General features: G+C 37.3%; 1 protein-coding gene across 2 annotated transcripts; it reads left to right on the top strand.

Moving 5' to 3' along the window:
- The first annotated feature begins 5,480 nt into the window (after positions 1-5,480).
- On the top strand, positions 5,481-23,540 carry LOC134806603 (probable glutamine--tRNA ligase). 2 transcript variants are annotated; one of them, XM_063779924.1, is made up of 12 exons: positions 5,481-5,671; positions 5,744-6,142; positions 7,363-7,468; positions 8,439-8,804; positions 9,110-9,297; positions 9,656-9,882; positions 10,809-10,945; positions 12,955-13,126; positions 13,498-13,735; positions 13,958-14,103; positions 14,782-14,971; positions 23,435-23,540. In XM_063779924.1, the coding sequence occupies exons 1-12, from the start codon at positions 5,555-5,557 to the stop codon at positions 23,480-23,482; spliced, it is 2,334 nt and encodes a 777-aa protein (XP_063635994.1). In that variant the 5' UTR covers positions 5,481-5,554; the 3' UTR covers positions 23,483-23,540. The 2 variants fall into 2 exon arrangements, with proteins under 2 accessions (XP_063635994.1, XP_063635993.1); XM_063779923.1 differs by having other exon boundaries at positions 8,436-8,804.
- The last annotated feature ends 795 nt before the right edge of the window (positions 23,541-24,335 follow it).

Genomic DNA, 24,335 nt, shown 5'->3' with positions numbered 1-24,335 from the left:
GTTTGTATTTTTGTTGTTTTATAAATTAACTTTAAAAATAGCTATAATGATTTAAATCCATATATATATTGTTTGATAGCTAAACATTAATATATAATCAGTGTTTTATAAGTTGCAAGACCCCTACTTGTAATGCATGTCATAAGTTACAAAATGTTAGGTATTGGATCCGGTGACTACCCAATGGTATAATTATTAATTGCTGTAATTATATACATCAATTAATATAATATTATCAAAAAACATAAGGCCATTACGATAGTGAGCCAGTACCGTAGCCTATGGTCGCTTAAAACTTAATATATGTTGCTTGTTTAAATACTTTGTTTTAACACGACTAACATGCAATTACAGACTCTAAGTTGCACGATTTACATTATTAGATAATAAAAAATAAACATTTGTATGTTCTAAGTTCTAAGTGACCTAAATTTTGCCTACTTCAGTCAAAATGTTATTTAAAACTAACCATCCTCTAGTGTGAAAAAAATAGTCATATCTTCTTCTACATTTATTCTACATTTATAAGGTAGACATTATATAGTGTTAGAAGACATAGAGAACGTTTTTCAAACATACAGCTTAATTTCATAATGAATTATAGCAAAATAACTAGAAAAGTTTCTGAGAACCGTCATCACCATACACATGAAATCATCACCGGTCGTCATTTTTTCCCGGTGATGATGGGTATGGTGTTGACGATTTGAGAGTTTCTTGTTTTTATTTCTAGAATACGAATAATAGTAGTTAATGTCTATGCTACACAATAAACTTCATGTAGTTTGCCATTCATTTCAATAATTATTTCTAATATATCATTTGTAACTTTTTTAAACCAAAGCATAACGGTGATGATGCTCTGTTGTGACAAACTACGTTTTACAAATTTGTTCGTAATATTTCTCACGATTTAATGATGTGACTTTATAGTGAAATCATTTTTGGCATTCTATATTAAAGTGAAAAATAGGGCAAGGACCTTTAGCGGTATTTCGTTGTTCATACACGGAGATAAGCTCACATTGACATTACCATGACGGTGTTGACGAATATTCGTGACAAAATTTTAAATATTTTTAAATGTACTTTCTCGGTGAAGGAATTATTGCATATTTTCCCATGTGTTAAACAACAACATGGAAAAGATATAAGTAAAAGAAAAATCGCAATCGTACGATAGGTATGCTATAATTTTCACTGCAAACAATAAGGTTCAGATTTTTCCGGTAGACGGTGATGATTTTAGACACATAAAACATTTTATATAAAAAAAACTATTAAGTTCTTGGAGCTGGTAATTGAAGGAACATGAAGATAATAGTTCTTAAAAACATATAAAAAAGTTGCAACTCGCACAACCTACTAGTTTTTTTTATAAAGACCGAACCATAAGTTTTCGCAGGATTTTGAAATCCACCCTATTGCTAACGAATAATTAAAAATTACGTGTTATTGTAAAATTTAAGATAAAATACATATAAATGAAAATTATAAAATTATAAAGAAATATTTTAACTTATTAACCATAGGTATAATGTACCCATGTAACATGTTATGTTGAAATAAAATGGCAATGTTATTGTGACGTAGGCCTGTGTCACTCTGGGAATAGAAGACCATGTTTTATTAGACCAGGCTTTAACCTGAGAAACACAATCCTTGCGGAAATAATAATAGGTGCAGTATATAATTACAACCACTAATAGTTGCCCTTGAGACATCTTAGATGTCGCTTCTTAGGTAAGGACCCAACTTGTGAGGCTTGAAGATATCCTCTAAGGCTTGAAGCGTGAACGCGTCCCAATATCTAAAGGGGCCCACTGATTAACAGTCCGCCGGACGGTAGGTATCGGCCTGTCAGTTGTTCGGAACTGTCAAAATTTTGTTCTAACTGACAGGCCGATACCGTCCGGCGGATTGTTAATCAACGGGCCCCTTTACACGTCATTATTGTTCCGTGTACCGGAGATCAACTACCCACGATTGTTAATAAAAATCCCGCTGTTAGGCAGACAGACGAACAGACAGCGTAAGTAAATGTTTACGTATTATTAAAGAACGATTTTAACGTAATACCTACCTAATTTTATCAAAAGCCGGATGAAACAAATAATAATCTACAAATACATATAAGACTAGCTACTGGTTATTAATGTTATATTACCCCGAGATTACATGCCATATTATTGTATGTTATTAAACTAGATTACCTAGTACGGAGATTATCCGTTTTTAGGGTTCCATAACTTCCATAAGATTACATAGTCAAGTGTCCTCCTTTTTGTCTCGCGTCGACCCGTGTTAGATGCCCAACAGGGCATGCACACAACACAACTAGCGCGGTGCGTGTTGTGTTGTGTGTGACTCATCCGTAGGTACACAAAAAGACATCGAGGTGTCCAAGATTTGTCTTTGAGATGTGTCATTTTCTATGTATTTTTGTCGTCATTACAGATTGGATTTTGTATGTAGTGAGTGAGAAGTGCCACTGTGTGCACGTTTCCGCCTGCAAAAAATGGCAGAACGAAATTGTACAATGTTGTACAGTAATATAGCTTGGGCTCCTCCCTTCCGACGTGTTGGAAGCCGGCGTTGCTCGAAGCACCCAGATTTCTGTGGGCGTATCTACCTTCAAAATCAAAGAAGCGTGAATCTTAACGGCGGATCAGTGAGCCGTCAGCTTGAGATATAAACTCAACTCCATTTGCATAATCTACACCGACGTTGCTCTTACCGTTTAATAGACTCTGCATAACGTGGAAGTTAAGTGGAAGGAATACTTATTTTGATTATATTTGCCATTCCAATTAACATAGGTACCTATAGGGCTATAGGCGAACCATAAGTAGGGTAGACCATGGTCTAATAAAACATGGTCTTCTATTCCCAGAGTGACACGGGCCTACGTCACAATAACATTGCCACTTTATTTCAACATAACATGTTACATGGGTACATTATACCTATGGTTAATAAGTTTCAATATTTCTGTATAATTTTATAATTTTCATTTATATGTATTTTATCTTAAATTTTACAATAACACGTCATTTTTAATTATTCGTTAGCAATATCTTTCGATTCACGAAAGAAATTTCAGACGTTCGGGTAATTCTATTTACATTACTGGCAACACAGGATAGCGCTGTGCACATTTGACAATTCGGATCTAGATAACTTCATGCCCTGACCGTCATCCTTGTCGAACGCGTGTTAATTGTTATTTCCTTCTCGCTCAGTGACAGCAGTCGCAGTGTTTTCCAAACTTTTCACGTCGTAAGCTTGGTAATTAATGTGTAACTGTGAATTAGTTTTTCAAACGTTTGTCTTGTATAGATAAATAAAGTTTAATTTAATACATTAGATTTGTTTTATTTTACTATGTTTCTACATGAATAACTTAAAATTAATGCCGTTAAAATAATTTTCACCGTTGGTTAAAATTCTCCCACATTTCAAAGTTTGAGAACCTGTAAACAGCATGATGACGTAGGCGCGTGTCAGTTAGGTCATACGCGAATCTCGGAATGGAGTACCAGGCGGAGTATATTATTATACCATGCCGATAATAATAGTTTGTCCCTTTCTATCATACCAATACGTCGGAAAGGGACAAACGATTATTATCGGCTTGTCAACTTTAGTAAACGTTTATGAATAAGGGGGTAACAATTTATGTTTGATAAATAATAATAAAATGTAGTTTTCAAGAAATTTGCCTTATTTCAATCATGACGTGTTTCAATTGTTCACGTTCTACCCTCTACAGTAACTTTAAGTAAGTACATTTGTTTTAAATTAAATAAGGTATAATAGTAGATGATGATGATGATCAGGGCCGGATTAACCCTAAGGCAAAGTAGGCAGCTGCCTAGGGGCCCCACCTCGGCTAGTGGGCCCCGGCGGCCCGGCTCAGAGCGCACCAAAAACAATTTTGTTTCATAGGGTCAAATTCACGCGTAATTTTTTTATTCTTAATAATAATAAGTATGCTTTGTTATTGTTTTTTTTTTCGATCCATTCTTTAATTTTGTTTAATTCAATGAAACTGTAATAAAATTCAAGCAATACGTTACAGTTTACGGGGCGTATATGCATACCCTGGGGCCCGCTTCTCAAAAGCTTGTAACTTGTAATACAAATGGAAGTCCCTTTCTAACAAAAGCTGTCAAAAAGTGACATCTGCTTGTATTACAAGTTACAAGCTTTTGAGAAACGGGCCCCTGTTGTAAAGGTTTTCTGAAAAATGTTAACATTAACTTTTTTTCGTACAACCAACTACTTCTGGATTATTTCGACTCAGAATCACGAGGACTATTGATTAAAACAAAGAAATAAAGTGTCCCCAGTTTTTCATACGAATTTTGGGTGTCAGTTTAGAGACGGTCCATACAAAATGTATGTATGTAAAAATGCGTCACAAAAGTGACCTTTTTTCGACGATTGGTTCATGTCAGAGCGTTGCTTCCTTACAGCTCGGCCTTCGGCGTCGCTTTTTAAGAAATATCAACACTGATTTCAGTATGCTTGGCCTTTTGCCTCGCATGAAAGCTCACTTCGCCAAAAGACGCTTCGGGCTTGTCGAGCAATGCGGAGATTGCTGAGCTCGACCTTTACTACAGCCTCACTTTTTACCTCAATTTACCATTGGTTTGTGTTCGTCATCTTCTCTACTTACTTCAGCCAACTTCAGCTTAGCCTTTGGCCTCACTGCGCCTAGCATGGAATTTGGTTCGTGTCTGTGCTCAACTACTTATCCCGAAGCCTGAACGGCTTTGAGTTCGCATGAAAGCTCGCCTCACTGGGGCACTTCGGACTTTTAGGCCAAGGGGAAAATTGGTACCCGGCCTAGCTTTTTACAGGCTTTCACAATTTGCGATATTGTTAAAAAAAAATACATGCAAATAAGATTATCCCATTCGGTTATTTCCCCCAGTAATAGATTCATGTTTGACGCTGTACGCAACGTTCAATTTAGTTCCACCTTGCGGCTAATGTATGTAACATGTAAAAAGAGGAGAGCGACGAACCGACCAAATAGTCTTGGTGATTCGACAATAGATGGCGTTGAAAACAGAAGTATTTTTCTTTTCATAAACGTTTTTACCTGATTTTTGTTCCAATTAAAGCGCTTTTACCTATGTCTCAAATACTTTGAAAAGCAACGGGCGTTCAGAAACTGTAACACAATATGCTCTATGCTACAAATTGTGTTTTTACTATTTTTCAAAACTACACTAAATTTTTCGTTCAAATTGGTTCATATAAGAATGAATCTTCTTTTAATTTTTTGATAGAATAGCAGTATTTTTAAAAGCTTAAACAAAAATATACACCTCAAAATATAATTTAGAATTTTAGACGAAACACACTACATTATTTTGATTCTGAACGTATATTTTGCTGTAATTTTTGACGTAAGTCCAGTCTGTCTCAGTCAGAGTTGTCATTTTTGACACGCACCACACGTATTGCCGATTGCTGCATGCATATAAAGTGAGCGGTCCTTTCTTTTCGCAGATCACTAGGCTTACGTAGATTTATTTTTAACATGTCGCCAGAAGAAACCATAGAAAAGTTTAAGCATTTAGGTCTAAGTGAACAAAAGGCCAAAGAAACGTTGAAAAATGTAAACGTTACAAAGTTTTTACTCGCCGGTCTTAATGAGGTAAGTTTTTGATCCTTCGAAACTGTTTGAAGAAATTAAAAAGACAGTTTTATTTATTAAAAACTTCCACAGGTCAACGTCTCGAATTTGCCAGCAGGAGCAGGCATGTTAATCTACCACCTGGCTACTAAACTTAAGCCTCAAATTGCAAGCCAGCTGCCGTTTGTCTGTAAATATATTGAAAGTGGGAAGCTCGATTCGACGTTACGAGTGGACGCTGCTTTGGAATATCTCCTTAGTCACGTTGGGGAGTCTAGCATTGATAATGCCGCATTTGAAGAAGCCTGTGGGGTAGGAGTGGTGGTTACCCCGGAGCAGGTGGAACAGGCTGTAGAGAAACATATGGCCAAATATAAAGAGGAACTGGTTCAGAAAAGATATCGATTCAATTCGGGCATGGTGATGCAAGCTGTGAGAGCTGACTTGCCATGGGCAGATGGTAAAGCTATTAAGAGTGAAGTTGATGTTCAGGTATGAAGTATCACATTTTTACTATAGTGATAGGTAGTTACATTGTTGGTAAACTTGAAAGATGTTACAACAAACTGAACAAATACAAAGAAACTTCTGGATCATGAACAGTGTTTAATAAATAATTGTATTTGTTCAGATGCTTTTATATTCTGATGCCATGTTCATTTTCTATAAAAGTATTAATTTTATTTCAATATCAATATTCAGCAGAGAAAACTATTTTTGAAGTGAAAACTTCTTTAGCGGCGCTGGGCACTTTTTGAGGTGGGGAAAAAATGATAAACTCGAGACAGCGTAAGGTGATCATGTGACCGTAACGTTTAGATGGCCACTCATTTAGATGGCATTTAAATCAATAAAGAAAAACTCAATGACATTACATGAAAAAGGTTCTAATCTTGTACGGGTTGAAATACGAGGATCTCACAGTTACACTCAAATATAATTCAATAAAGCTACATCTTGATGAAATCGCTAATAAAAGTGAACTGTAGTGAAGTGAAGTGTAGTTACTGGTGAATAAAACTCAAAATATCATGACCAAATATATTTAGATGCGAGGTCTGCAAGGTAACTTTACAATTTCTATTCAAATTTTAAACAATTAACGCTACAAATTTGAATTTCGAATTTTAAACAAGCTCACTGATCAGCAATTTCGGAACTAAAGTTTTTCAATAGAAAGGAGGATGGGTCAATTATACATAATGCTGCAGACATTTTAGACTAGTCATTGAGTTTTCACTTCTGTCAGCACTCCCGGAGTGCAACCTGTTGTTTTTTTTTTCTAGCTGTAGGTACCTACCTATACTGAATTATGAGAAAGGTACAAATACAACAGAATAAATATTATCAATCAGAAAGCCAATCTAGGTGTTGTTAATTTTAAAGGTAGATTGCCTGAGTCAAAAGTATTATGTTCTTAGGTATTTCCTTATTAATTAAGTTTATGACAGTAAGATAAGCAAATATATTACGTAAAGTCTTTTAAATGGCCTACACAACACAATTAAGGTTAAAATTTAAAGTTAAAACACAACAAGCACTCTTTTTATTATAGGATTATTTTACACAGGACAACCTAGTCCCACATTAAGTTCAATAAGGCTTGTGTTGTTGGTACTAGACGATGATATATATAATATACATGGATATACAAATACTTATATACATAGAATATCTCTCACTCATGAGGTCATAAAACATATATTTTTCAGATTTTAGATTTACTTGGGCCTAAAACTGAAGCTGATTTAGCACCTGCCCCTAAACCAGAGAAGAAAGCCAAAGGGTCTGAGGCAGGAAAGAAGCAGGTCAAAGATGGTAAAGATAATTCAAATTATTGCTTTTGAGGCATTTGTAATGACAGACCCTGAAAGGCTTTCATTTCACCTCATTATACCTCTGGCTACATAGGCTAGTTTTGTAAAAATAAGGTTAAAGCACTAAACATTGGGGTTTCAAATTAATAAATGATATACTAAAAATGTCCCATTGACATTGAACTTGTTCATTTACTTTGAAAGTGAACAGGATTTTGAAAATTGTTGTTATGGTTCGCATTCATTTGATTTTGCTTTTTGATTATACGTCACATTAACCCTAACAAAAACAATCAATAAGGGGTCATCCATTAATTACATCACACGTTTAGGGGGAGGGAGGGGGTCAAGAAAATGTGACATGTTGTGGCAAGGGGGAGGGGGGAGTCATAAACTTTGTGACGTCACTTTAACTTCATCAGTAACGAAAATGTATTTAAGTTATTTTATATGCTAATTATCATTTAAATAACGAGGTTTTCAAACGATAATCGTTTTTATTCGTTTAATTTTATTTCTTAATCAGTTTTGGGTTATAAAATTACTAATATTTCTTTTGTCAAAAATATTTTGATAAAATATTAAATAAATAATTGCCGATTTCGTTGAAGAAATGTGACGTCACTCCAGGGGGCAGGGGGGAGGGGTTTGCCAAATGTGACCAAGTGTGACAAGGAGGGGGGGAGGGGTAAAAAAACCTAGAAATTCGTGTGACGTAATTAATGGATGACCCCTAAGTGGCTACACAACAGAAGGAGTTGTCTTGCAAGGAAATTGCCATGTGAAGCAACTCAATATGTGAAAACATGCCTATTATGCCTTGGCCGTGTGTGTGTTTGCTTCGCGCACGGCACGTCTACACAAACCGAGCGATTCTTCGTGAGTCGGCTCTTTCTGTGTGGACTATTTGCTAATTTGTTGGCTGTCCTTTTGCAGTCTGCTTCATAACTATTATGACAAAATTTCAGCAGCTGTCAAACAAGAAAAATCTGAAGCTGCTGGAGATTCTGTTGGGGCAGTTTCCATCCAAGACCTCATGAAAAAGCTGCCCTTCCATGCGCCCGGCGAAAACTACAAGTCCGATGGCTATGTTGTGACTCCAGAGACGAAAAGACTACTTCAAGAGCATCTGAAAATTACTGGGGGAAAAGTTAGAACTAGGTTCCCTCCGGAGCCTAATGGGATTCTCCATATTGGTCATGCTAAGGCTATTAATATCAATTTTGGGTATGCTGCAGCTCATGATGGCGTATGTTTCTTAAGGTACGACGATACCAATCCGGAAAAAGAGGAGGAAAAATTCTTTGTAGGAATCAAGGATATGGTTGAGTGGCTTGGTAAGTGACATTCAGGTTTAAGATAAATTGTTTGGTTGCACTGTCTCTCTATTATTGCAAATTAATTTTATCCTATTATCCAAAATGTAGCTTAAAGGTTGATAAAAGTTTATGTTCTCTCTTTAGTCTTATGTTAATTCCGTTGATATGCCAGCTTCTTTAGTGAATCTACTACCCTATGCAGTGCAGGTGATTGAAATCGAGCAGTAATTTGGACAATCAAACTATCAGTTTAGTAATTGGGACATAAAAATAAGTCAAGTATCAAACTATAATATATATCTTAATAATTTTCATAATTTCAGGTTACAAGCCATATAAAATCACCCATTCGTCAGATTACTTTGACCAGCTGTACGAGTGGGCGGTGCAGTTGATCAAGAAGGACTTGGCCTACGTGTGCCACCAGAAGTCCGAAGAGATTAAAGGCTTCAACCCTCCGCCTTCACCATACAGGAATAGGCCCATTGAAGAGAGTTTACAACTCTTTGAGGTAAGTCTTATAGAAGTTATATGACCACTTATCTCATTCGGTTGGTAAAGAAGTTATGCAATGATTTGCTAGTTGAAGGTAGATGAGTATTGGGACTATAACTAGTTTACATATTACATTGTTTCTTACTTAATACAAATCAACTTCATGCAGCCAAGCCTTCAACCGGTCCGTAATGATACTTTCTTACCAACCGCCTCAGTAAAGGAAGACCTCTGTTTCTTAAAAACTGGATATTCATTAAAGCTGTCGCGAATGAATTACATAATGAATGGCAGAAAAAAAAACATGTGCAACTTTTCACACTTCAGCAACCTAATTAATCCCAAGTATTACACAAAGTTTGTTTCATACTCAGGACATGAAGAACGGCAAAATCGACGAGGGCGAAGCTACACTGAGAATGAAGATTACCCTAGAGGAGGGCAAGCAGGACCCCGTGGCGTACAGGATAAAGTTCAAGCCACACCACCGCACCGGCAGCAAGTGGTGCATTTACCCCACCTATGATTACACCCACTGCCTCTGCGACAGTATTGAGCACATCACACATTCTCTTTGCACTAAAGAGTTCCAGTCCCGGAGGTAAAATTTTACAGTGTTTATTTTGACTTAGGGAACAAATCAAATACAGATGTAGTACATAATTATGTTCAGCGTATTTTTACGGTAACGTACGATCGGGTCTGCTATTTCAGTCAGTCTCGGTACAAAAAGTACTGTGACCTGAAGTAGCATAACAAATATGATCATTTCCGAGAAAATACGATGGAAAACAATTATGCACTACATCAGTATTTTCATTTGTGTTTTTTTTAAGTAGTCACACTACTATAAGTATAAATTACAAACTGAAATAGATGTCATTTATTTCATACTAAAGAAAAAGCGACTAAGCCCTCCAGTGGCGGAGGCTGGATTCGAACCGGCGTATTCAGCTACCCCATCATGGCGGTACCCGTCTAATTTCTCCAGTATATGCAATCTTATGAAGATTAGGCGTCTTTGACCCACTAATTCTAAGGGCGAGAAGTACGTGCTTGCCCCTACTGGAGGCCTTAGTATGTATGTATGTAAACACTTTATTGTACATAAGACAGGTTAAGATTCAATTAAAAGAAAGTATACAATGTACAAAGGCGAACTTATCCCTATAAGTCACTTTGTCTTTAGTGTAGGGTGACTACCTTATAAATTCTCCCAGTTATCGCCATACAAATTCAGTCCTAGAAGCATTCCCTATTATTCCGTCTATAAATGTGAGTTAATAAGCATTCCCTATTGTTTATAGGTACAAATTCCATTTCTTCCCAAGCGATAACCATGAGTGATTTAGGAAGATGAATCGTGAAGCCTCGTGAACATCACCTATGGCTTTAATTGTTGATTGTGGGAAGGTAGCGATAAATACGTAGAAAATAAAAATATTTGTATTCATTTTTGGCTACTTTCAATCGTAGTTTCAGTCAAACTGATTTTTGCCCAACTCCGATCTTATAATGTGTAAACAGATCATCGTACTACTGGCTGTGCAACGCGCTGGGCATCTACTGCCCCGTGCAGTGGGAGTACGGCCGGCTCAACGTCAACTACACCGTCGTGTCCAAGCGGAAGATAGCCAAGCTTATCGACGAGGGGATCGTTAATGGTATGCATACACTTAGGCGGATAAATGTGTAAACAGATCATCGTACTACTGGCTGTGCAACGCGCTGGGCATCTACTGCCCCGTGCAGTGGGAGTACGGACGGCTCAACGTCAACTACACCGTCGTGTCCAAGCCGAAGATAGCCAAGCTTATCGACGAGGGGATTGTTAATGGTATGCATACACTTAGGCGGATAAATGTGTTAAGAGATCATCGTACTACTGGCTGTGCAACGCGCTGGGCATCTACTGCCCCGTGCATTGGGAGTACGGACGGCTCAACGTCAACTACACCGTCGTGTCCAAGCGGAAGATAGCCAAGCTTATCGACGAGGGGATTGTTAATGGTATGCATACACTTAGGCGGATAAATGTGTTAAGAGATCATCGTACTACTGGCTGTGCAACGCGCTGGGCATCTACTGCCCCGTGCAGTGGGAGTACGGCCGGCTCAACGTCAACTACACCGTCGTGTCCAAGCGGAAGATAGCCAAGCTTATCGACGAGGGGATTGTTAATGGTATGCATACACTTAGGCGGATAAATGTGTAAAGAGATCATCGTACTACTGGCTGTGCAACGCGCTGGGCATCTACTGCCCCGTGCAGTGGGAGTACGGACGGCTCAACGTCAACTACACTGTCGTGTCCAAGCGGAAGATAGCCAAGCTTATCGACGAGGGGATTGTTAATGGTATGCATACACTTAGGCGGATAAATGTGTAAAGAGATCATCGTACTACTGGCTGTGCAACGCGCTGGGCATCTACTGCCCCGTGCAGTGGGAGTACGGACGGCTCAACGTCAACTACACCGTCGTGTCCAAGCGGAAGATAGCCAAGCTTATCGACGAGGGGATTGTTAATGGTATGCATACACTTAGGCGGATAAATGTGTAAAGAGATCATCGTACTACTGGCTGTGCAACGCGCTGGGCATCTACTGCCCCGTGCAGTGGGAGTACGGACGGCTCAACGTCAACTACACCGTCGTGTCCAAGCGGAAGGTAGCCAAGCTTATCGACGAAGGGATTGTTAACGGTAGTAGTAATCACTTTAGTAGTAATCACTTTATTGTACACAACACAGGTTTACAAAAATAAATTACAGTAATGGAAGTACAAAGGCGAACTTATCCCTATAAGGGATCTCTTCCAGCTAACCTTCGATTAGATGAGAGGAAAACTCCAGTCAGGTCAGATAGACAAACTTACGGGATGTACAGTAATATTTAGAAAAAGTAAACTAACGTATTGTCAACTCATAAAATACATAAATAATATTATAGAATAAAAATACATAAAATACATACTAGCATACATACATACAATACAATATATATATATATATATATATATATATACAAGTTTAAAGTAGAAATAAAGGTTTAGTACTTAACCAGATCACGCTGATTGGAAAGCCAAAGCTTCTTCAGGATTGTTAACGGTATGCCTTTAGATTTGTTTAATTAAAAAAAATCATACAAATATACGGTGCTGAGCTAAAACACTTATACATTAATTACATTTTTAACATTTAAATATTTTAAAATTAAGTAACATTAAAAATAAAGAAACAAATATCATTAAATCAAGCTTATTCTAACACACTTATACATACTTACGTACTTATCCACCTAAGTGTATATATACTTAGTGTACCTATGTGTATACTTAGGCGGATAAATGTGTAAACAGATCATACTAATGTTAAAGAAAGAAACAACTATTTCCATAAAGTAATAAATTGGGAATAATTTCTATTTATTTTATATGTAGCATTGGTAATATACTTACCTTACTAAGACTATTTTTTTGTAGTTTTTGTACTAAATATTATATTCAGATAATGTATTTAGTTATAAGGATAATTGCCATACCCTACCGGGGTGCTATGCGACCCTGTCCCTGACCCTGTTTGCAATAAACGATACTATACTATACTATCGATGGCACTTCCATATTGATTACAAGTTTTTGTTGCGTTTCTTCTACCTGTATCGTTACTTATAGACTGGGACGACCCGCGGCTGTACACGCTGACGGCGCTGCGGCGGCGCGGCGTGCCGGCGGCGGCCGTGAGCGGGTTCTGCGCCGCGCTCGGCGTCACGGGCGCGCTCGGCGCCGTGGACCCCGCCGTGCTCGACGCCGCCGTCCGCGACGCGCTCAACGTGTCCGCGCCCAGGTACTGCACTCTCTATTATATCACATATTATATTTTTTACAACTTGACCGCAAAATTCTTTAAACCTCGATGGTTTTATAGCAATTAAATTCACCAAACATACATTTTTGAGGCATTTAGTTATTCGTTCGAGCAGCAGGCGGCCCGCAGCGGGCCGTATAAATCAATCAAATATGAAATTTAAATGATTAACTCAAAGTTGTTATCGCAACAACTCAATAATGATGTTAGGCTGTTTTCTGAAGTGTGAAACCCGTATCTTAATGTCACAATTCTTCCAACAAACTGTGCTACAATTGTCTCTCTGGCGTTTAGAACAGAACAACGAGAAATAGTCGATCCACCCATTAACACAATGGTAATTTTTCCAGAGTGATGGTCGTATTGGAGCCGTTGAAGATCACCATCACCAACTTCCCCAGCGACAAGCCCGTGTCCGTGTCGGTGCCGAACTTCCCCAACGATCCCGAGAAGGGCTCGCACAAGGTGGTGTTCAACCGGGTCATATACGTCGAGGCCACGGACTTTACGGAGCAGCCCGAGAAGGGGTACCGACGTCTGACGCCCGCGCAGTCTGTGGGGCTGAGGCACGCCGGATACGTTGTTAAGGTTCGTATCTAAAATACTCGTAATAGAGAGCTTTTCAGTCGAGTAGTGCTTCGTTGCCTCAGTAAGGTACGAGATTGGTATAAGGTATTCCACCTGTCCAATTTCTTGGTCCAATGTGCATTGCAGTCTCACATTTTACTTAATGAGAGAGTGATACGCTATGCACATTGGACCAAGAAATTGTACAGGTGGAATACCACCCTAAAACTTAAAACATTCCAGGTATCGAAGGTGATCCACGACGCGACCGGCAAGGCGGTGGAGGTGGAGTGCACGGCCGAGCCGGCCGAGACCGCAGACAAGCCGAAGGCCTTCGTCCACTGGGTGTCCGACCCCGTCACCGTGGAAGTGAGGCTGTACGAACCACTGTAAGTGTGCACCTGTACAGTCATGTATGTTACCTTCGAAGGTCGCAAAAATATGTGACACACTCGTATCGTATCGTAGGCTGTAGCTACAAATAAGATTGTGTCAGATATTTACGGCCTTCGTTGTGTAACATATTATTGCAGGTGACTGTACCTACTTCTTATTGCCTACTGTTTACTTTTATCCATTCTGGCCGCGTAGCCAAGATGCCAATCGCTTACGCTCCGTAGCGATCGAAACGCAACTGTCACTGTCGCGCTAATATGGAAGAGTGATACGAGAGACATAATGCTTTTCGTTGTCGAAGCGATAGCGATTGTAACCTTGGCTGCCGGCTGTGTCTTAAATGTGTAGATATTAAAGAGCATAGCGGGCATATGATGAGGTAAGTACATGATTTGCTTATACCACACCGGTGGCAACTGGCAAATTTAGGTATAGGTATATGACCCGCGTGACGGTAAGCGGTTAACGTAGCCTATGGACGCCTGCGATTGCAGAGGTGTCATAGTATGCGCGTTGCCGTTGCGTTAAAAGGGTAAATATGACTTTTTGACGCCGCTCGGTAGAACGAGACGGATGATTCAAACGGTAATAACACCGCTCTTAGATTCCTCATTTAATGTTTTTCATGTGTGTTCAAAAAAGGAGATATTTTTAAAATAATTCCTGTACAGGTTCAAACACAAGAACCCGGAGGACCCTAGCGAGGTGCCGGGCGGGTTCCTGTCGGACTGTCGCTCGGACACGCTCAGGGTCGTGCAGGCGTTCGCCGACGGGTCCATCCGCGGTGCCAACGTCTACGACAAGTTCCAGTTCGAGAGGATCGGCTTCTTCTCCGTCGACCCCGACACCAACGCTAACAATGTAAGTAGCTAGTTCAAACACAAACCCCTCGGTCCCTAGTGAGGCGGGTTCCTGTGAACTGCTGTTCGGACACGCGCAGGGTCTTAGGCGCCAACGTCTACTGAGGCATTCCATAAAATAGATATATAGATACCGTCAACCGGGGTGAATAAGGACGGCTGGGGTGAATAGGGACAGCACTTAAAATGAGATTTACCTGACATTTTCTTAATATCTACCCACACAAATTGTATCACACAAAATCTTCTGTTATTTTCTACTATGTTTTAATCGAACAGGCAGCCATTGTGATTGTTCGCCATCGCCGTGTTTAAATAGTGATTTGATAAACAAGTGATAGATAGACACACGGATGATATAATACGGGTTCCGTTTTTCGGGTTCCGTACCTCAAAAGGAAAAAACGGAACCCTTATAGTATCACTTTGTTATCCGTCTGTCTGTCAAGATTCTTTATCTCGGGAACGCGTAAAGGCGCTGAGCTGAAATAAAAACCATATACTCAGGTCCGCCGTAGCGCAGCGCCGCAACAAAACCGTCTTATACTACAAGTACCGGGAAAAATCTGAAAACTATATATTTGTAATTATATGGGTGATCAAATCTTTTTGTAGATCTTTTAAAACTTTTTATACTTAACTTAATGTTGTACGACCTACAAATTTGTACTGAACCCTCGGTGGACGAGTCCAACTCGCACTTGTTCAGTTTTTGCTTTTGAGGTACTGAACCCTAAAAACAAGTGCGGATAATCTACGTGCTGACAATGTAAGTGGAGGTTGATTACAGTGAAATTATTCTAACATCACATATTTGACACATGACAGAATCCATATAATGTAAATGTGTATGATCCATTCACATAATTAAAAACAAAACCACGCAATTTCACAATACAGTAGAACCCGCTTAATACGATCACGTTTAATACGATTTCTCGCATAATACGCCATTTTACGCCGGTCCCTGCAACTTTAGGCGTGTTTTCATACATTTTTTCACGGTTAATACGATTCGCGTCCCGCTTAATACGCCATCTAACATTCCCGTTACGCACCATCTGCACGGTTGTGTTATTGACATAATAGTCGTACGATCGTATTGTTATGCAATACGCCGTTAGCCAACATTTTTTAATGTGTTTATTACCTACCTTACGTTTTTTGTTTTGTCTAATATCTTTTGTCGGGTCCTTATCGGCGTGAGAATGCTATGCCATCTGCTTGACGGTTATGGACCACGGAGTGCAAGCTATCGCTCTCAGATTTTTATTTGCATTTAGTTACTCCACGACTTTCTAGTTGAGCCTATCGTTAGTGTCCCTAGATTATTTAACCGCGTGTGAACTTATACCTACCTACACTTAGATATTATCATTCGCTCATTATCACCGCAGCGGTGTTTGTGTATGAAATAGTACTAGTGTTTTTTTTTTCACGTTTAATACGATTTCCCGTTTAAGACGCTCTTTTTGCTAGGACCCCTCAGAATCGTCTTAACCGGGTTCTACTGTAGTAGATTATAATAGTATATTAGTACCTATAGCGGTAGATTTCTACATAGTTGAAGGTAACTTGGTTTTGGGACTACAATTACATAGTTAATTACCTATTACATTTTTACTTACTTAGATATTAGTAGACAAGAAAATTTTTCGCGGAACGCTATACACTGGCTTTTAATACACTTAAGTATGTAGTTACATATACGTAGGTTGCCCTGAAAGTTTCGGGAATGGGACACTTAGAAATAACATAATAGAAACAGGCATATAATTTATAAAAATGTAACTCTTTATAAAACTTTTAAGGTATATTCCATTTGGTTGTCATTTGTATTTAAGAATTACTGGCAATTTGAAAATTGTATGTCGAACATTATTTGAATTTTTGGCCAAGTGATTTTTCGGATCATATTTTTAAACGGTTTTCAATATGCCCTCAGCGAACAAATAAAAGTTACAATGGGCTTCTGTTATTTTTTTATGAACTAGAGTTCATCGTACGCTCGTTTGCAGTTAAAATTAAATATGAAAGTCACTTTCATTTTATCCCATGGGTGATCTTAAAGAAGCATGTCATTCCAAAGCGACGTCAAAAATTAAAATCGCATTTGTGCTGTTAATTAAAAAGACTGCCAAAAAAGTTGCATATCGGCAGATTTCGACATTCCTAAATATTCATATGACAACAGTAAAAAAATCTTTTATATATATATATATATGTAAAAAAACTTCAATTCCGTTGGCTACTCCACGAATTTCATACAAAACCACTAAGGCCCCAAAATCGCCATACAAAAAGGACTTTGGGGTTATGAGCCGTGTGCATTACAGAATGATTACTTTCAAAAGAAAATTTATATGCGTGGTCAGTTTGAGTTTAAGTATGCATTACAATAAAGATTGACTGTCTAGATGCGACAGTTTTCTCTATTCCCGAAACTTTCAGGGCAACCTACGTATTAACTTTTTATTACTCTAACAATATCATAGAATCTTGTAAGTTGATTTTAACCTACTTCTAATAGCCGTATCGATTTGAAACTTTGCAGTCGGCAATGAATGTTTGTAAGAATGACATTATTGGCAGAAACTTTTATTGCGATATTTATGAAAGTCAAATTTCTTGCCAAGATTTGGCTATAGACATTAGACAAGGGGTTACATAAAGAAGCAAGCAGCACCATAAGTGAAAGTACTGAAACGAAGCCAGCATCGGACGATCAAGTCACGTAATGCCACGCTACGAAACACCCACGCAAGCGTCGCAAGCCTTTTGTGCATTTCTTGGAATAAATCGTAACTTCAATGCTAAGAATACGTACAACTTTCTGTCGATAAAAATATTACAATATCAATATACGCCCACTGTATATTAGGACTTCGGACAATTTTTATGTCAGAAATTATATTAGAAAAGAAAAGATAAAGCTGAGCGCGAAACTTGTGAAGGAAGATATGGCCGTCGCGCGGGTTTTTACCTTTTATCTCTATATGTCTGAAAATATACTTCTGTTTAAAATTTTCTCATCAAATCGCTCGGTACCATTAACTATTTGTGTCATTTTCAAGCAAAAAGTCCCACTTTGTCGCTTGCCATAAGGACGCTTTGATATGTTATTCGTATAAAGATACAAGCAAATCTCGTCCTTAGGGTAGGCGACAATGACAAAGTGGGACCTTTGACTAGACCTCGACACATTTTATACTTACTAAAATTATGCATGGAACGGAACCGATACTGCTACTGCTATATACGACAGAAAATACAAATAAAAACAGAATATATATGTTACTGTACCATAGCAGTGGTTGCATGGTAACGATATACAACAAAAAATAAATGAAAACTAGACATTTTTAATGTTTTTTATCAACCCAACTTGAAGGAGCAGTGGGTTCAGCCTGCGGTTGTTTTTTAGATCATAATACGGTTGCTAAAGAATATGAATATCAATCTTGAGGTCTCTCTCTAGTAACTTCTGTTTCTACCTAGCGCTATCCCGGCCTTGCCAGGGTTCACTTTCCTACTTGCTTTTCTTCACTTTGCGCGATCCTGGACGTTGTGTGTTGTCTCGTGTGAGCCCGTTTACGCTATTTAGTAACTTCATCGATTCTAAACTTGAATAAACAACTTTTACTCGATTGAAAATAATCATGAACATACCTACTTAAGAGCCCATCAACGTGCATACTAGCGCCACTACTAAATAATCGTGATAGTTTAAATTTAACGAAAGATATTTGAAAAAGGGGGCCGCTACGTACTGTATTGAGTACCTTTTGAATACATCAAACTAGTTTTTATGTTGCTGGATTCGTCAATTTTTGCGACCAAAGTTTAAACGGCCGTTTTGTTTTGAGTTCCTAGATCGACGAATCCAGCAACATAAAAACTAGTTTGATGTATTCATAAGGTATTTAAATACTCAATACAGTACGTAGCGGCCCCCTTTTTTAAAATACAATCTTTCGTTAAAGGCCATAGTCGGTTTTCCATAGTAAGTTGGCCCTTAAGTCAATTTGATTCGGGTTTTTTTTTTGTGAGTACCTCCTATGGTGAAGGATATTTTTGCTGAGTATCAACATCCTACTAGTGACAGTTTTTGACTTATGATTTTATTAATTTTTTCCTTTAATGTATTGTTTTTCGGGATATATTCAAGCGATTTGCTTAATTTTTTTAAATGGTGTTCTTTATTTACGTATGCATCGATACTCAAAAAACGAATACCAGTTGTCATATAAAAAAAAGGAAAAAAAGTAAAACAAAAATAAAACATTTTCTTTTATGTCGTGGTGAAGTAGTGACTCCTCTAATTTTTTTTTCTAGTTGTAGGCCTGACATTGGCCTACTACTTGCCTAAATATCAAAATTTTCCAAACGGTACTTCATGTCAAAAATTAGCAATGTGTGTGGTCAAGTTCTGTTCTCAATCGGTGTTTTTCACAAAAAAAAACCCGAATCAAATTAACTTAAGGCGCTCTTATACTCGAGTTTTACGTTTTCAAGGGGGTGAAGCAGACGCGTGGTAGAACGGGCAGGCGGGCGCCCCGCGCGGCTCACCGCACCATTCCCGCGCAGCACGTCTACGTCCTTATTCTGACGACATCGGTATTCTGAATTGTCAGTTCCGGGATTTTTAGTTCGGCAATTAATATTGAATAAGATTTATTAGTAAATTCGAATTTTGATGAGTACTTAATGAAATTAAAAACCGGACAAGCGCGAGTCGGACTCGCCCACCGAGCCCACCGAGGGTTCCGTACTTTTTAGTATTTGTTGTTATAGCGGCAACAGATATACATCATCTGTGTAAATTTCAACTGTCTAGCTATCACGGTTCGTGAGATACAGCCTGGTGACAGACGGACGGACAAACGGACGGACAGCGGAGTCTTACTAATAGGGTTCCGTTTTACCCTTTGGGTAGGGAACCCTAAAAATGGTAGGTAAGACGGTGAGTGTACCTAAATAATTATTAATTATATACAATATGAGTGTATACTCGACTGATCATGTTTTTGTAAAAATCGATTTCTACTGGCAAAACATATTACTTTTTGGCAACCGGGTTTTTTAACCTAATTAGACCCCGCTGAATCCGAATTTGCCGGTTGCTTGATCGAATTTTTGACTGGAAGTGAGATATTTGATATTAAAGGTCCCTTTTTTAGTTTTTCGTAAATAACTCGTAAACGGTGGCCAATATAAAAAAAAACTAATAATCTACACAAAATTTTCAATAAAAAAAGATTCAGTACATTTTTAGCAGGGATCAATATTTAAAAAGATAATAAAGAGGGAAAGTTAATTATAATAAATTCTAAGGTTCCTTGTTTTTATTTTTTCGTTAATAATTTGAAAAGTATGACTCATAGCAAAAACAAATTTTACACAAATAATAAACATAAAATTTCCTACAAGAAACATGTAGAACACTTTTCGCTAGGATCAATATTTAAAAAGACAAAGCATCCGGTAAGTCAATTATAATCAATTTTAAAGTCCCTTTTTAGTTTTTTGTAAATAACTCGTAAACGGTGTCCCATAGCAAAATAGGTTTTTATAAATAAATAATCTCCATAAAATTTTCTGCGAAAAACATCTGAACACTTTTCTCTAGGATCAATATTTAAAACGATATTAAAGGAAGAAAGTTAATCACAATCAGTGTAGTAGGTCGCTTTTTTTCGTAAATAACTCGTAAACGGTGCCCCCGTTGCAAAAAAATATTATACAAAAATATTGAACATAAAATTGTCCACAAAAAAGGTTTTGTACACTTTTTCGCTACGATCAATATTTAATGAGGTATTAAAGGGGGTATGTTAATTATAATCAATTTCCAGGTCCCTATTTTAAGTTTTTCGTAAATGACTCGTAAACGGTGGCCCATAGCAAAATAGGTTGTTAATGTTAATTAACCCCCTTGGCTAAAAAGTGGCCTCCATGTTTAAAATTCATTTGTTTACGTAAGATGTCCGTCTTTGGGTCACGAATTTACATGTGTGTACCAAATTTCAACTTAATTGGTCCAGTACTTTTGAAGAAAATGGGCTGTGACAGACGGACAGACAGATAGACAGTCGCACGAGTGATCCTATAAGGGTTCCGTTTTTTTCCTTTTGAGGTACGGGACCCTAAAAACTAAAAAAAGTGACATGTGAATTGATTGTAATGAACTTTCTTCCTTTAATATGGTTTTAAATATTGATCCTAGAGAAAAGTGTTCAGATGTTTTTTGCAGGAAATTTTATGTAGATTATTTATTAATAAAAACCTATTTTGCTATGAGACACCGTTTACGAGTTATTTACGAAAAACTAAAAAAAGGGACCTTTCATATCAAATATCTCACTTCCAGTCAAGAATTCGATCAAGCAACCGGCAAATTCGGATTCAGCGGGGTCTAATTAGGTTAAAAAACCCGGTTGCCAAAAAGTAATATGTTTTGCCAGTAGAAATCGATTTTTACAAAAATGTGACCAGTCTAAATTATTCAATTTGATTAATTTTATAGCCTTTTAAAATATGTTTACACAATTTATCAATCGTGACTGAATTCCGGATTGGTTAGATGGGTGTGTGCCTTTGCTGCCCAACTTGTTATAAAATGACAATATGACGGACGAATGTCTGAAATGTCACCGTATTTAAGAATTATTTTGCTTTTCTTCGTAAGTATGTTGAAAAACATTGTGTGTATAACATATTTGCATATTTATACTGTGATTACCCATTTTATGAAACGTCCGCTAAACTAGCACAGGTCCGACGCTGACAGTGGTCACGGGCGTACTGGCGTGAGGAATAGGCGCAAGGTATTGCCGCGTAGGGTGTAATTTAGTAGGCAAAATGTTGAATTCATCAAATGATGAATGAAAAAATTAACGTATCGATTAAAGGACAAGCAATAATGAAGATTTACTTAAAAGCTATCGACTGAAGTAAGTTTCATATACATTTTCGTCCTAGTACTTCTAACATAAGGAAATAAAGACAGTGTTAGGCATGTTTTCAACTTAAGATTCTATTGAGAAAATAATGAGCCTTCGTGTTTCTGACAAGCAATAACGTAGTTCAAGGACTGAAGTTATACATACTAGAAAATAATGCATGAAATCCTTGTAAAAGTCTGTAAATATGGTGACAAAAAAGTGCATTTTACTACACACCGCGCCTTAAGGGCTAACTTACTATGGAAAACCGACTATGGCCTTTAAATAATCACGATAATTTAGCAGTGGCGCTAGGTGCACGTTGGTGGGCTCTTAAGTTTCTATTTATACTATAGTTTTTGCACAAAAGGTATTAACATGAAAATTGCTTCTTAAAATGCGTAATGAATGTTATTTTTGATCAAACATCGTTTTTTGTTAAAAATAACCAAACATAACAATGCGATAAATCATTGGTTGTTATTTTGACATGTTAGACATCGTTTTGATGTCAGGTGCACGTTCGAATTGGTATATTTGTATTTATTTTCCATTTCACGCCTCGCTCATAAATCATTTATTGTGTTCTATTTACACAAGTGAACATCGCTTGAATTGAATACTCATTCATCAATCATTATGGAGACATTAAATTAAAGGTTTGATTAATGTTTTACATATTTGTTTAATTATTAATTAAGTACCTACTTATACTTGTTTTTCTATTTTTTATTGTTAACGAGGTACCTATTTAAGTACCTATTTTCAATTTTACGCACTCACTGACCATAAGAAAAGAGCAGTCGCATAAAGTTCAAAACGAATCTCACACGATCATCATAATTTATAAGTTTATATATATAATTTATAAGTGACCTATCATTTAATTTGACAGCCTCCTAGCTTCCCGGGTTCGATTCCTGGTAAGAGCATTTATTTGTGTGTTTATATAATAAATTGTTCCTCAGTTAGTTAAATATATATTTATTCGGGGTGGAACATTTCTAGAGACTGAGCTGAAAGGATAGTGTTATCTAAGTGATCTACAATCGAGTTATTATAATCGTAAAGCTGGATTAAAAAGCAAAACAAAATCATTAAAATGAAATATTTTTATATCAGCGACAACCCTACAAAGTTATTTACATTTAAAATTGACACAATACATGTCATGTCATTCTATAGGATCTACTTGCTAGGGCTGAAACATACAGATCTTTGCACTAATGTTTAATAAACTATACCTATCTCAAAAACGGTTAGAAATATTAATGTCATTAAGTGAAAAATTAAGTACGTAGCCTAAACAATTCCCCGTTTACCAAGTCCTTCGTTCTGTTCCACCCGATATGTTACTACGTACATATATATTACATATATATATATTGTCGTTTAGTACCCACAGTGAAATTGTCTTATAGTTTCATTCATTTATATATTTAAGTATTTATAGTTATTTGTCAGTAAGTAGTCACTTGAGTACAAAAAAATACAAGCTATTTTATTTCTATTTGTTTCAGATCGTGTTCAATAGGACTGTTTCTCTCAAGGAAGACACTGGAAAATAGAATCAATTGTATATATGTATTTAATACAGTTTATACAATAAACAGTTTTTATTTATTATCGAAGTGTTTCCTTCGCTCACTCACTCGTAGGCTCGTAGCTCGTTTTCTCCATTTACTCCAAGGTCCTTACGGTACCTGTGGCGCGCCGGCGGGAATCAAATAATGTTTTACTAGAATTGCTTGCTATTATTAAAACGTGCTGCAGGTAAATGTATAAAACCATAGCAATACCTACTTATACATTTTTTAGGGTTCCGTACCTCAAAAGGAAAATACGGAACCCTTATAGGATCACTTTGTTGTCCGTTCGTCCGTCTGTCCGCCAGGACCCTTTATCTCGGGAACGCGTGCAGGTATCGAGTTGAAATTAAAAGTATATATACTCAGGTTGTAGACTTGAAGTTGTGAAAAATATCTAATTTCTAAGTAAAACCTAAAAAATAGATACGGCCGTTTAAGTATGCCGCAAAAAACATAATTATATTAAACACTATCAAGGGAACGAGAATTTATAGGGTACTTCCCGTTGATATAGATAGAACCATGATAGAACAATGAAATTTGGCAAGTTAATATCGTCTTACACTACAAGTAGGCAGGGAAGCTCGGTGGGCGAGTCCGACTCGCACTTGTCCGATTCTTTATTTAATTCAGCATCCTTTTAGTTTGAGTTATTTTCGTGCGTAGGTAGGTGCTTTATTTTATTGAATGAAAATAAATTAAATGAAAATGGTGACAGGTACATTTCTGTAGGTAGGTACCTCTATAATTACTTTTTTAATCTATCTAATACCTTTAAACGAGCAATTCTTATTAATTTAAGTATATAATTCGGGGATCTCGGAAACGGCTC

Source organism: Cydia splendana, chromosome 3 (genome assembly GCF_910591565.1).
Source record: "Cydia splendana chromosome 3, ilCydSple1.2, whole genome shotgun sequence".
Taxonomy (NCBI): domain Eukaryota; kingdom Metazoa; phylum Arthropoda; class Insecta; order Lepidoptera; family Tortricidae; genus Cydia; species Cydia splendana.
The sequence above is the reverse complement of the archived record's forward strand: the minus strand, read 5'-3'. Positions and strand labels throughout refer to the sequence as shown.

What these genes read in the sequence shown, in the direction of transcription:
- LOC134806603 (XM_063779923.1), top strand. Translation starts at nt 5,555, where the DNA reads ATGTCGCCAGAAGAAACCATAGAAAAGTTTAAGCATTTAGGTCTAAGT. An exon ending in AAAGAAGCAGGTCAAAGATG is followed by an intron (nt 7,469 to 8,435) that starts GTAAAGATAATT and finishes ACAAAATTTCAG; the next exon opens with CAGCTGTCAAACAAGAAAAA. An exon ending in CTCAACGTGTCCGCGCCCAG is followed by an intron (nt 13,127 to 13,497) that starts GTACTGCACTCT and finishes TAATTTTTCCAG; the next exon opens with AGTGATGGTCGTATTGGAGC.